Genomic DNA, 15,361 nt, shown 5'->3' with positions numbered 1-15,361 from the left:
ATCTGATCAAATAGAGACTATTAACTAGAGAGCCCTCTAGGTTGCACATAAAAACAATTTAAAATATTAATCAATTATGGTATCAAAGGCTTTAAAAATGTACTAGAACGTAGCTTACCGGAGACAAATCGCCAGGCGTTCAACTGGGCTGATGGACTCCCGGTAGTTGGTATCCATCCGGGCGATCCTGGCTCCAACCATCTGGAGCAGGTGATCAAACTGGCTTCGGTCCAGACGAAAGTAACTTCGGAATTCCTCTCTAAACATTCGAAGCTCTTGAATGAGACGGTGGAACTCCCCTGTCTGCTTTCGGGACTTTAACCATCTCTTGAACCACACAGACCTGCGCTTTCGGCCCGGCTGGTCCCGGCCCAACAGCGCGATCAAGACCTCCTTCCTCAACGTTGGTCTCATTGTTGAAAGAGCCTACTCTGCTATCTTGACTATTTATTTCATTTCGCACCAAAACTGCATTTTGGAGGGAAATTATATTATAGGCTCTCACAATGAATATGTGGATGTCATCGAATAAATAATATACTTGGCAAATAAATGAATAAAACATGTAAAGAAATTCTACAGTCAAACTTTTTTTATTATGTTATCCAACATTTTTTTACTGGATATGTGTGCAACACAAGTTCAACATTCACATTTTGCTACTTTCTGTCAAGTCTACGATACAATTTGATGCGTACATTCGATAAATTCACCATATGCACCACACAGAACGTCCAGCAACTGCCTCTGCAACGCAACGATGAAAGGCAAACGCAGCGTTCCATGGAAATGAATGTACTCCTTGTGTAACAAAACGCAGAACACAATCGGTGTGTTCGAAGCGTAAGACTTTGAAAGCTACAGCAGGACGCGGTAATGAAATAAAAAAAAAAAAAAAGAGATCACTGACGCCCAAACCATTTGCTATGAAAGTAGGTCTGTTTAAATTCTTTCACAAGATTAAACTTAAGCACACGTTTTCTCAAAACATTGTTTCAGGCCTAGAAACCCAACAAAGAACTGGTACCCATTTTAAGCCCAAAAGCTAATTCTGCTTTATAGTTAACAACTCTTCGATTAGGTTAGTCGAACAAGAAGCCATGTAGGAGAAAAACAAACCACATTCAGAAGAACCCCACTAGGACAGAAGAACAGCCACTTAATGAACTAATGAAAGAGTCAGCTTTGGTTATCAAACCTGCAGATAAGGGGGGTGCTGTGGTCGTTTTAGACTATGAAAAATACAAAGAAGAGATTGAGAGACAACTCAGTAATGAACGTTTCTATAGAAAATTGAGTTTTGATCCCACACAGGTGTTCCAAATGGATATATGCTCTAATCTGGAGCAAACCCTATTAAATAACCTTATCTCAAAACCTGAATATGAATACATTTGCTGCAAATGTCCCATAAATCCATGCCTGTACATTCTGACGAAATTACACAAACCTAAAAGACAAGGAAATTATCCAGACAGACCAGTGGTTGCAGGAATAGGCCCAGTGCTAGAGCCATTGTCGACCTTCGTAGACTCCTTTATTAAATCTCATGGGCAAGAATTATCATCATATGTGAGAGACTCTATAAACTTCATAAACAAGATCTCAAATATAACGGGATTAACAGGAGACTGCAATTTGGTCACATTAGATGTCGAGAGTCTATATACCAGCATTCCCCATACGGGGGTTGGCATCCCTAGCTCGCTATTTGAGAGACAGAGATACTAACGAATACCCACCAACAAATGTTATACTAGAGCTGGCTGAATATGATTTGACGTATAACTATTTAAGGTGTGATGATGATTCGCTCCGAGCTATGCTGACCTTTATGTGGGTCTTTTTTAACAACGTTTCGTTAACAATGAAAGCGAAAATCTATTTTTTAATAAAATCCTGAAGTGGTATCGATACATTGAGGACTTTGAAGGAGCCAGTTTTCAGTGAGTCGTATATGCCACTCCACAGAGGACTATCTAGAAAAGCAACGGAGATACGCAATAGAGACTATTCTCCACAATGTGTGGATGAAGCTCATAATTTGGCATTGGGGAAAACACGAGATGAACTGCTAAAAAAGACCCATTAGAGCTAAAGAACACTGTAATGTTCGCCACCACATATACTTCGAACTCGCGAAAAGTGATGCTGTCAAGAAACACTGGCATGTCTTAACATCGGACCCAGCTTTGCCAGCAGAATTTAAGAATCCACCACGTGTATATAGGAGAGGTCGCAATTTACGCGATAAATTGGTCGAAGCGAACTGCCAGGCACAAAAGAAAATCAGCCAGGCTCTTTTACGCCCTCTTCCGAATGGTAGATATAAATGCAGAGATTTCGCACAGTGCAATGTGATGAAGTGTGAATATTTCTGCCACCCATATACAGGAAAACGGTTCCAAATAAATTGCATTATTACGTGCTCCACCGCCCATGTTATCTACATGATTAAATGTCCACGTGGGCTGTGTTATGTAGATAAAACATCTAGTTCTCTCAAACAGAGAATGTGTTAACATAAAAGTTCAATCAGGAGAAACAACCGGGATTATCGTCGCAGTACATTTTAATGAGTTAAACATTACGTTTTTACCTTTAGATTTTGTGGCATAGAGAAAGTTAAGATATCAGACAGGAGAGGTGATATAAAAATACTCTGAGCAAAAGATAATGTTTTGGGATTTTCACACTCCAGACATTATTTCCTTAATGATGAAATGCCTATGTATGTTATGTTGTAAATGTGAACATGAATTATGCCCCCATTTCACGTTTTTCTTGCGCTGTACCCAATGTTTTATGAAAACCTATTTGGTAGGTCGATGTACTCATTGGGGTTTTACATGCGTTTTATGTACACACTTTATTCGAATATTTATGAAATGCACATTGTTATATTTGGTCGCACTTGTTTTCCCTCGACTCCAACCCCATTCGATGGGTGGAACGGATGTGGGTGGGGTTATGTCTCCATAAGGGTGCTCATTTTAAAAAAAAACTCACAAAGCTCTGACGAAGGCCTGTGGCCGATAGTATCATTGTTCTTGAATGATCTTTATTATTAAGAGCAGTGTGCGGTTTTCTTTTTTCTCATGTTATTCAACTGTTACCATGCACCTGCAAAAAAGATAGCTCAGATGTGCGAGTGGCTTTTGAATTTTGAAAGTATGATCTTGACATGATCAGTCCAATCAAAGCTACTGTAGATATAAAGTGATATGACATCATTTTATCTGTGGCCAATGACCTTGAGCCTTATTGGATAGGCACTTCTAATGTAACTCTATAGCAGCACCCAAGGGGCTTGAATTTTCGAGGTCTACCCTTAGACTTGGCAGTGACTTACTGTCGCCAGGAGTGACAGAACACTGAGCTAATCATGGCGCAACTAGAGAACATTACCAACACCTACGCTCTGTATTTTCCGCTGGCTGTCCCACCGCCACAGAAAGCACTGAGCTAGGCTGAAACACCTGCCTTTTGGAGCTGCTTTGCTCAAGAAATCAAAAAATAGACCACGTTTGTATGCGGCTTTATTACCTACATATTATTATTATTATTTTATTTTTATTTAACCTTTATTTAACCAGGTAAGCTAGTGGAGAACAAGTTCTCATTTACAACTGCGACCTGGCCAAGATAACACAAAGCAGTGCGACACAAACAACAACACAGTTACACATGGAATAAACAAACATACAGTCAATAATACAATTGAAAAAGTCTATATACAGTATGTGCAAATGAGGTAGGATGAGGGTGGTAAGGAAATAAATAGGCCATTAGTGGCGAAATAATTACAATATAGCAATTAAACACTGGAGTGATAGATGTGCAGACGATGAGTGTGCAAGTAGAGATACTGGGGTGCAAAGGAGCAAAATAAATAACAGTATGTGGGATGAGGTAGTTGGATGGGCTATTTACAGATGGGCTATGTACAGGAGCAGTGACAACTGGCAACTGGTGCTTAAAGTTAGTGAGGGAGATATGAGTCTCCAACTTCAGTGATTTTTGCAGATCGTTTCAATGATAAATGCCAACGTATTAATGCCAAAATAACATGTGAAACAGATAAACCCTGTTGTTGTTTTTTACCTAAAAATGTGGGTCTCAAAACAGGTGTGGCTCGGTCCCACCTGCCCTGAAGGACAGGTTGCCACTGATGTAATACTCATATAATGATGTACCATATACAGTGGGGCAAAAAAGTATTTAGTCAGCCACCAATTGTGCAATTTCTTCCACTTAAAAAGCTGAGAGAAGCCTGTAATTTTCATCATAGGTACACTTCAACTGTGACAGACAAAATGAGAAAAAAAATCCAGAAAATCACATTGTAGGATTTTTAATGAATTTATTTGCAAATTATGGTGGAAAATAAGTATTTGGTCACCTACAAACAAGTAAGATTTCTGGCTTTCACATACCTGTAACTTCTTCTTTAAGAGGCTCCTCTGTCCTCCACTCGTTACCTGTATTAATGGCACCTGTTTGAACTTGTTATCAGTATAAAAGACACCTGTCCACAACCTCAAACAGTCACACTCCAAACTCCACTATGGCCAAGACCAAAGAGCTGTCAAAGGACACCAGAAACAAAATTGTAGACCTGCACCAGGCTGGGAAGATTGAATCTGCAATAGGTAAGCAGCTTGGTTTGAAGAAATCAACTGTGGGAGCAATTATTAGGAAATGGAAGACATACAAGACCACTGATAATCTCCCTCGATCTGGGGCTCCACGCAAGATCTCACCCCGTGGGGTCAAAATGATCACAAGAACGGTGAGCAAAAATCCCAGAACCACACGGGGGGACCTAGTGAATGACCTGCAGAGAGCTGGGACCAAAGTAACAAAGCCTACCATCAGTAACACACTACGCCGCCAGGGACTCAAATCCTGCAGTGCCAGACGTGTCCCCCTGCTTAAGCCAGTACATGTCCAGGCCCGTCTGAAGATTTCTAGAGAGCATTTGGATGATCCAGAAGAAGATTGGGAGAATGTCATATGGTCAGATGAAACCAAAATATAACTTTTTGGTAAAAACTCAACTCGTTGTGTTTGGAGGACAAAGAATGCTGAGTTGCATCCAAAGAACCATACCTACTGTGAAGCATGGGGGTGGAAACATCATGCTTTGGGGCTGTTTTTCTGCAAAGGGACCAGGATGACTGATCCGTGTAAAGGAAAGAATGAATGGGGCCATGTATCGTGAGATTTTGAGTGAAAACCTCCTTCCATCAGCAAGGGCATTGAAGATGAAACGTGGCTGGGTCTTTCAGCGTGACAATGATCCCAAACACAACGCCCGGGCAATGAAGGAGTGGCTTCGTAACAAGCATTTCAAGGTCCTGGAGTGGCCTAGCCAGTCTCCAGATCTCAACCCCATAGAAAATCTTTGGAGGGAGTTGAAAGTCCGTGTTGCCCAGCAACAGCCCCAAAACATCACTGCTCAAGAGGAGATCTGCATGGAGGAATGGGCCAAAATACCGCCAACAGTGTGTGAAAACCTTGTGAAGACTTACAGAAAACGTTTGACCTCTGTCATTGCCAACAAAGGGTATATAACAAAGTATTGAGATAAACTTTTGTTATTGACCAAATACTTATTTTCCACCATAATTTACAAATAAATTCATTAAAAATCCTACAATGTGATTTTCTGGATTTTTTTTTCTCAATTTGTCTGAGAACTTGCACAATTGGTGGCTGACTAAATACTTTTTTGCCCCACTTTACTTTTACAATTACAGGGCATATAAACAAAGCACTGGGGGACATTATCCTATACAAATACAGGGTTAAATGTACGAAATTATATGACAACCAAAACAGAGCTGGCCAAGTTACAATAGCTAGCTCGCAGTAGAAACTACTAAGTAGTATTATCATAAATATGTAATTATTGTCGCAGAGTGCATCTTCAGACATAAACACCTGAAAGATATTAAATATGTATTTACATATCAACAAGGACGCACACTGGCCTTGGCTAACACAATGAACGCTAACTGATATAAAAACAAGGATGGCTGGAACTTTCTCTCACTTGACTCCTCTTGATCTTCTTCTCTTGAGTTTGAGATCGCCCAGCATGTTCTGCTCCACTTGACCGGTGGGTGGAGCTACAGCTCTGATATGATAAGCTAACATTACTGATATGATTAACTACAAATACTTCACAGCCTTTTGTACATAGTAGAAGTCGCATGTAAGTGAGACTCCCTATCAGAATACAAAGATCACTTTATGGTCTGATTGTGTTCAGATCTGGCTGACCACTTCAGGAGGTGGTCTGGGATGTATAATTTGTGTGCAGATTTCTCCTCAGTCTGAACAGTGTCACTCTACCGAAAGCGCATACAGTGAGCGACCTCATCAGTACTCCTCCCACAAGTCTCCAGAAAACATGTGTTTTGGAACCGAGAGGCACCTTTTCATTATAATGTTGGAGGAAATATGTTAGTTACCTCATACAAGTACTTGGGAGTATGGCTAGATGGTACACTGTCCTTCTCTCAGCACGTATCAAAGCTGCAGCCTAAGGTTAAATCTATGCTTGGTTTCCTCTATAGTAATCGCTCCTTTTTCCCCCCAGCTGCCAAACTAACCCTGATTCAGATCACCATCCTAGCCATGCTAGATTACGGAGACGTAATTTATAGATCGGCAAGTAACAGTGCTCTCGAGCGGCTAAATGTTCATTACCATTCAGCCATCAGATTTGTCACCAATACTTCATATAGGACATATCACTGCACTCTATACTCCTCTGTAAACTGGTCATCTCTATATACTCGTCGCAAGAACCACTGGTTGATGCTTATTTATAAAACCCTCTTAGGCCTCACTCCACCTTATCTGAGATACCTACTGCAGCCCTCATCCTCCACATACAACACCCAGTCACATAGGTCCCCAAAGCACACACATCCCTGGGTCGCTCCTCTTTTCAGTTTGCTGCAGCAGACTGGAACGAGCTGCAAAAAACACTCAAACTAGACAGTTTTATCTCCATCTTTTCATTCAAAGATTCAATCATGGACACTCTTACTGACAGTTGTGGCTGCTTCACGTGATGCATTGTTCTCTCTACCTTTTGTGCTGTTGTCTGTGCCCAATAATGTTTGTACCATGTTTTGTGTTTCTACCATGTTTTGCTGCTGCTATGTTGTGTTGTTACCATGTTGTTGTCATGTTGTGTTGCTACCATGCTGTGTCGTCAAGTGTTGCTGCCATGTTATATTGTTGTCTTAGGTCTCTCTTTATGTAGTGTTGTGGTGTCTCTCTTGTCATGATGTGTATTTTTAATCCCAGCCCCCGTCCCGCAGGAGGCCTTTTGCCTTTCGGTAGGCCGTCATTGTAAATAAGACTTTTTTTTAACTGACTTTCCTTGTTAAATAAAGGTTTAATAAAAAACGTTTTATAAAGCTCCTGTTGTCTGGGGCTAAGCAGTTCCTCAGATGCCTGAACAGTCGTCACTAGTTACCACAGCCACAAAATCATAAACCCCGTCTATTTCTACAATGCATCTTCTTAAAATGTGATTTTGAACCTAACCTTAACCACACTGCTAACCCTCACCTTAAATTAAGACCAAAAAGCACATTTTTCTTTGTGGCTGTGGTAACTAATGGAAAACTTCCTCAACTGGAGGGCACTTCAGCTGGATGGAAATAAATCAGAGAGGAAGTGAGAGGATTTACTCTGCCCAAATTCTGTCCCCGTGAGATGTATGGTTTGTGAGAGTCCCGAATTACTTAATGTTTTTTTTATCTAATACAAGTTTCGTAATGTGTAGTCTGTTACAAATGTACTGACATAAATGAATGCATGTGGTATTCTGGAAACTTTCAGAAAAACGACTCACGCGACTATCTTGTAAATATAATAGATCATTTTTGAATAAATATAGTGGGGAATCATCTGTGACCTTTGAAAGGAATGAAAATATGTACATATATTTTCCTCTGAGCCCAACCTGCCTCCAAATGCATATCAACAATAATGCTATATCTCTCAAAGGTTCTTATCATTTCTCACACCTTGTACCCTTTCCCCCTGTGACATGATCAGCCATCAAAAAAACTGCAAGCATGCACGATATCTGTCTCAGAATGGATGAAGGCATTATCAGCCATTTGATCTTCTGAGGCTCATTGTCAGAAACAATATGCTGCTTTTTCCACAGTGATGACACATACCTTTTTTCTCACCAATATGTGCCCTATTAGAAAACTGCAGGCAGTTAACTCATTACCATACTTATTACCTGCAAATAATTGCACATGCATGGTAAAATGCTGATTATTTAAGTTAATCAATTTGACAACCTAAAATGTGAGGTAGAAGTGGAAGGGTTCAGTAAAAGTACAAATGGCTCTAGGGACATGCTGCTGATTAGGTTAGATCTTTCAAGATTACATTTGAGGATTAGTTTATTATGCTTTGGATCAAAAGCATATGTATCTGGAGATTCATAAAATACATAATTCAAATTTTAAAAATGATGCCTTTCCCATTACCAAAGAAATTCCCGTTTTTCAGACATGTTCCTATATATAACTTTTTCCTAGAACACAGCTAACTAAATGCTGACATCTAGTGGTAAGAAAATAATTACAATAACATAGCTTTTCACATAGTGGGTTCTTGTCCAATCATATTGATAGATGTCAAAGAGTTTGACAGGCGAAAACAAATTTCAAGGAGCCATCCACCCCATTGCATTCACCTGTCCTGTCCTACCATAAATAAATGAAAGGGGATGCAGGAACGCAATGAAGAATTTTTAGATTGATGAGAATGGGATTTACAGTAAGGTCTTTGCAAAAGTACGAATTCATGCATTGAACAATATAGACTACATATTATGTTGATCTAATCATGAAAGCAAAGCAGTGTTCATACTGCACTGTAAAATGTATGGATTCAATTAATTTACTCTGGTACCACTTGCAAAAACACAATAAGTTCTATAGTTATATAAAACATATTTTGATTAAAATATAAAAGCTTTTATATCATAGCATTGTGGTAAAATTGTTAACTCCTGCATCTCCAGATGTAAATTATCAGGATGTATTACGTAAATGCAGAATTATCACCGATAGAACAATGAGCTATACAAATCTTTGGTATTACATGATCTCTTTAAAGTAAAGAAACACTCCCCTCCCTCGTGATGTCCTCAATCACGTCCGCGTCCCATCTCTATCACACAGCGGTAGTATCACGTCAACACAATGATCAACCTCGTTTATTATAATGGAAAACGCGCATTTTTTTCAACAAAGGCTCAGAAAATCTGTGTTGTGTAACTTGCTACTTCATATATTGCAACCGCATCTAAGATAAAATCGCTGTCCAAACTCCGGTAAGCCTAAATGTTGTATGATTTGGGTTGCTAGCTAGCTACCAGCTAGCCTGTTTATGTGGTTACGTTAGGCCGCAGTCTTTTGTATTTCGTCGAGCATGCATTTGCCGTCTTGGCGGAAAATACACGTTTTATCGGGTACACGCAACGATAAAATGCATTACATTTTTAAATATATTTATGACCTGTCACTTCATAATGATGCAACTATCTGTTTTGTATGTCAGCTTCCGCAAAAGGTGTTGGTCTTTCCTCAGTAAATTGTGTTTAGTTAGTTGATGCCAATACAATTCAGCAAACTTGTTTAACTAGTTAGTTAGCTGCATTGGGAAGGAGCACATGGAATCAACTAGCTGTTTACATACAAAACCCAAAACATGCATCGCAATAGCTACCAACTACAAAAATATTTGTTTAACTAGCTGTAGCTTGTCTTATAGGAGATGCATGGGTTAGCAGATATTTCAAGATTTGTGTAGTGTTTTGGTCACATTGTACTCAGGCCACGTTATTATCAGGTCAGGTTGGAATGAATAAATTGCTAATCTACATTTCAAATGGAGATATTGTTTCTGTCACTGACATTCATTCATGATCTGTCACTGTACATGTTTTGCTTAATAGTGTCATATATAAACATGATCTGTTATTTGAGCATTATAAATGCATAATAACCTTTTATGATTGAAATGTAAAGCCCCAATCTGGATTGACTACTGTTCATGTCATCACCAGTTTGCAGTATATCATACATTTAGCTGACTTAGCATAACTTTTGAGCAGTGGTGCCTATAGAACTAAGAAAATAAACCAACTTTTCAAATCATCAGGGTGGTTTCCTTCACTGTGATCAGAGAAAGAGGAGCGCTCAGACAAACTTAAACTCACAAGACAAAGAAACGTTGGGAGTCTCTGCGATGGCAGGCGGACGAAGAGGGGCGAACCGCACTGCTTACTGCAGGTCTCCACTGAGCAGTGAGCCAGGCTCGGTCGGCAATGGTAACCACTCTACCAGCTCCCCAGTCACAGGGGTGCGGTCTCGGACAAGGTGAGAGGACAAGGGCATAGTATGGGGTGTCTGGGTTCTGTGTAGAGCACTGTGATATGTGGTTGTAATGATATGTTGTTGTGAGAGTGATTTGTTTATGTTGCATAAGGAAAGGATAAGGGGGATACCTAGTTGTACAACTGATTGCATTTAACTAAAATGTGTTTTCCGCGTTTAACCCAACCCCACTGAATCAGATTGATGTGGAGGGCTGCCTTAATCGGCATCCACGTTTTCGGCACCTGGGGAACCGTGGGTTAACTGCCCTGCTCTGGGGCAGAACGACAGATTTTTACCTTGTCAGCTCAGGAATTCGATCCAGCAACCTTTCGGTTACTGGCCCAATGCTCCTACCTGCCAGGCTACCTACTGCCCCAGTGTGTAGGCCTATACCACAGTCATGTTGTTATGGAGGGTGATAATAGCTAAAGGCTATTAAGTCTTTAGATATGAACATGTAGTAACACAAAGTATTTCTGTAAGCCCCTGATCATGTGTGTGTTCTAGGAACGGCTCAGGAACGGGCATCTCTAGCCCCCCCTTGGCAGCCCATACGGTGGTTCCTCTGAAGCACTGTAAGATCCCAGAGTTATCCATGGACAGGAATGTGCTGTTTGAGCTGCACTTGTTCTTCTGCCACCTCATCGCCCTTTTTGTGCACTATGTCAACATCTACAAGACTGTCTGGTGGTACCCCCCCTCACACCCCCCCTCACACACCTCACTGGTGAGTCCCCCCACTCAGACTGTCACTGACTGATGATGTTATCTGACTGTGTTGCTGTCTGTCTGTTAGGGTTTGTTTGTGGCTCACTTCGGGAGGTTATTGGATTTTGTGTGAGTTTGTTTGTTTGGTTGTGTGGTGACTTCATTGCCATTGTGTGAGGGTTTGATTGTATTTGACCACATTGGTCTCCAGAGTGGCGCAGCGGTCTAAGGCACTACATCTCAGTGCTAGAGGCGTCACTACAGATCCTGGTTCGATTCCAGACTGTATCACAACCGGCTGTGATTGGGAGTCCTATAGGGTGGCGCACAATTGGCCCAGCGTCTTCCGGGTTAGGGTTTGGCCGAGTAAGACAGTCATTGTAAATAAGAATTTGTTCTTAACTGACGTGCCTAGTTAAATAAAAACATAATGGAGATAGTATCAGGTTTGATAATGTTCCTGCAGATTTTATAAATGTCCCGTTTAGGAGAAGGTCCAGGTGTGCATATTTGCCGTCTCCATTCTTTGTACTTCGACATCTTACAAATTACATCTGAAAAGGGATTCCTTTCCAAATGTTGTCACTATACTGTTATAAATGATTTCACTTCTCATGGCATGCTAACTTCATTTCCAGTAAGTAATACAACATCATTATAAAATATTTTGTTTTGTCTAATGCAGAACTTCCACCTCATCGACTATAACATGCTGGTGTTCACAGTCATCATACTGGCTCGCAGGCTGATTGCAGCGATTGTAAAAGAGGTAGGAATTCACACCGCTTGGCAAGTTTGATATTATAGATTTGTTGTAAACAATTCCACCAATGTGCATCTCTTTAATAATGCAAGTGTTATTGTGTGATATTTGTCAATGTAGGATTTTTTCCGGCACCTCTATCTCTTTCTGTTTTTCTCAAACCGCTCAGGTCTGTTTCTGTCTCTCGGGTGAATAGTACCTTATTGGCATAACAAACATCATGTCTGTCTGACTCTGCCTCTCTCTCTCTGCCTCTTCAGGCATCCCAGAGTGGGAAGCTCTCGTTCCCTCACTCCATCTTCCTAGTGATGGCACGGTTCGCTGTGCTCACACTGACAGGCTGGAGTCTGTGTCGCTCCCTCATATACCTATTCAGGACCTACTCTGTCCTCAGCCTGCTTTTTCTCTGTTACCCGTGAGTATGGTCAGCCGTCAGACCTCAGTATCACAACCATTCAAGCCAGACTTCACAATGACACAGAGAGAGTCATACATAGCGTACTACTTGCCAAACAACCACATCACTAGTATCAACCTTCACTAGAGCTCAGAGCATTTGTCAAGCTCCACAATGTTTCAGAGCCACAGTATGTCATGTTCCCTATACAGTTCAAAGTTAGTCATCACAGTACCGACTAACTCCAGATTAGATTCCTATGATCTGAATAGACTATTATATACCCCTGTCAGTTTGGAATAGATTGGGACCTGAAAATTCTGAAATCCCCTGTTTCCATAGGTTCGGTATGTACATTCCCTTTTTCCGGTTGAACTGCGACTTCCGCCGGGTGGGGCCGCTCTCACCCATCACCAGCATCGGGTCGAAGGAGGTGGGCAGTGTGGGGCGCGGGCGGGACTACCTGACGGTGCTGAAGGAGACGTGGAAGCAGCACACCAGCCAGCTGTACGGGGTCCAGGCCATGCCCACACACGCCTGCTGCCTCTCCCCAGACCTCATCCGCAAGGAGGTGGAGTACCTGAAGATGGACTTCAACTGGAGGATGAAGGAGGTGCTGGTCAGCTCCATGCTCAGTGCCTACTATGTGGCCTTCGTACCTGTATGGTTTGTTAAGGTGAGTACCTATAACTGACTTCCACTGTTATAACTGAGAAGCCTCATGTTATGTATGTTGCAGGATGTGCTAGTCCAATTCCCTATGAAGTTGTGTGTTGCGCTGACTGAGATTTGAGAAATTATGGTCTGTCGTCAGAGCTGTTTGTTTTGCACCATAGGGCAGCATTGTTATATATTGCCAACGAGTTATGTCAACATCATTAGATGGAATACTTGCATTTCTTAATGCCTGCCGTTGTAATGGGCGGCGCACAATTGGCTCAGCGTCGTCCGGGTTAGGGGAGGGTTTGGCTGGGGTGGGTCGTCATTGTAAATAAGAATTTGTTCTTAACTGACTTTCCTAGGTTAATAAAGGTTAAACAAATAATAATGTAATGTATGTCTGAGGTGCTGTGTTTTTCTGTCTTCGGATTCTGGTTGTGTGCTGGTCCTCTGAAGAGCACACAGTACGTGGACAAACGCTGGTCCTGTGAGCTCTTCATCCTGGTGTCTGTCAGTACCTCAGTCATCCTCATGAGACACCTGCTGCCCCCACGCTACTGTGACCTGCTCCACAAGGCCGCAGCCCACCTGGGCTGCTGGCACAAAGTAGACCCTTCTCTCTGCTCCAACGTCCTGCAGCACATGTAAGTACCACTAGTGAGGTGGCATCACGGCCCGAGGAGCACTAATGATAGGTGTTCCTCAGTGTTTTGGGAGGGATTATAACACTAATTACTCTAGTAATAACATGTTAGTAATTGTTGTATATTACTACAGTTATTACAATGCTATGACAACTGAATATAAATCATTAATCTGGTATTTGAACCCTTTCTCTTCTACAGATGGACGGAAGAGTACATGTGGCCCCAGGGTGTCCTGGTCAAACACAATAAGAATGTTTACAAGGCCATGGGGCACTACAATGTGGCTGTCCCCTCAGACGTCTCCCACTATCGCTTCTATGTAAGTAACACCAACTGCAAGACGGTTCTTGTTTGAGCCTCAGGCAGCTAAAGGACTGGTTGCACTTCCAGACATTGTTTGTTCAATAACAACATGCCTCCTTTTTTCTTCTATTTTTATCCTTTAGTTTTTCTTCAACAAGCCCTTACGAATATTGAACATCCTCATCATCTTGGAAGGTGCTATGATATTCTACCAGCTCTACTCGTTGATATGCTCAGAAAAGTGGCATCAGACGATATCCTTGGCTTTAATTCTCTTCAGCAACTACTACGCCTTCTTCAAGCTTCTCAGAGACAGAATAGTCTTAGGCAAGGCATACTCATACTCAAACAGCTCATCTGACCAGAAGATAAGTTAAAGATAAGCTATTGTTGATCATTTATTATGGAACAAGAAAAACACGCATGAAAGCTTTGTATTTTTTCTACAACTGCATTTTGTGTCACTGTTGTTTTTGTTCTGATCTGCCATAATAAAAATAAACATATTTTTGTATTCCTTTCAAGGTTGTGCCTGTGATTATTTTATAGTTGAACTCTTGAGTTAACTGTGCTCTCTGGTGTCTCCATGATCTGTTTCCCACTAGAGGGCTCTTTACAGTACCACTCCCTACAACTCTATACTTCTTTTCACAAACAGATGTCAATATAATTATTTTCTCAATTTAGATATGCAGCATTTCAATATATTCAAAGAGTGAACAATTGATAAAGAAAGTGTGGCCCCAGGGCCCCTATATATAGTATATATAGCTAGGCTGTGTTTCTTTTTTTTCTTTAAAATTAGTTTTTGCCTATTCACAGAAGACAGGGCTCCCTGAAGCTGCTAATAACTTAAGCGAACAATTCAAACATTTTACAATTTCTTCAGGGGCCTCAACTCTCTACTACAGGCTGGTGAAATGTTTCTCAAAAGAGTTTTGGTATTTTCCCAAGGGTATCTTGCAAAATAATCTTCAATTCACCCCTTTTTCTTGGCAAGCAGGTCTACCTGACTGAGCCACATTGAATGCACTTGAGCATCTTCCAACAACCATCCCATGGGACCTCAATTACCTGGCTTGCACTCCATCCAGGGCTTGACCACTCAGACTTGTGAGACCCTTAGAATAATATGACAATGGGTGGATTTGATTATGCTGAGCCGCAGGGCACCAGTCTATGGCCCACGACATGAATGGGCAAAAGTGGTGAGGGAGAAGCACCCTTTTCAAACCGAACAGTAATATTCGTTGCCGGCCATGTCAACAAGGCATTATGTTACATTGTCCAGAAACATTCAATATCTCTTTTCCATAAAATTAATGTTTTTACATTTTCAAATTAGTTTTAATTAGGAAGCCAGATAAAGCGTTTTTATCAAAAGCAATCAGTTTTGCATGTGAAAACACAGAATCCTACTCATTAGTCCATGTGCTTAATTACATCACTT

At 41.2% G+C, this 15,361-nt stretch overlaps 1 protein-coding gene across 1 annotated transcript; it reads left to right on the top strand.

Annotated features, from left to right (window-relative positions):
- Positions 1-9,201: 9,201 nt before the first annotated feature.
- LOC139374290 (transmembrane protein 39B) lies at positions 9,202-14,435 on the top strand. Its single transcript, XM_071115324.1, has 9 exons — positions 9,202-9,385; positions 10,216-10,433; positions 10,941-11,160; positions 11,827-11,910; positions 12,165-12,319; positions 12,644-12,977; positions 13,418-13,605; positions 13,807-13,927; positions 14,055-14,435. The coding sequence occupies exons 2-9, from the start codon at positions 10,303-10,305 to the stop codon at positions 14,286-14,288; spliced, it is 1,467 nt and encodes a 488-aa protein (XP_070971425.1). The 5' UTR covers positions 9,202-9,385; positions 10,216-10,302; the 3' UTR covers positions 14,289-14,435.
- The last annotated feature ends 926 nt before the right edge of the window (positions 14,436-15,361 follow it).

Source organism: Oncorhynchus clarkii, chromosome 19 (assembly GCF_045791955.1).
Source record: "Oncorhynchus clarkii lewisi isolate Uvic-CL-2024 chromosome 19, UVic_Ocla_1.0, whole genome shotgun sequence".
NCBI classification, from domain to species: domain Eukaryota; kingdom Metazoa; phylum Chordata; class Actinopteri; order Salmoniformes; family Salmonidae; genus Oncorhynchus; species Oncorhynchus clarkii.
This window is presented reverse-complemented; position numbering and strand designations above follow the sequence as displayed.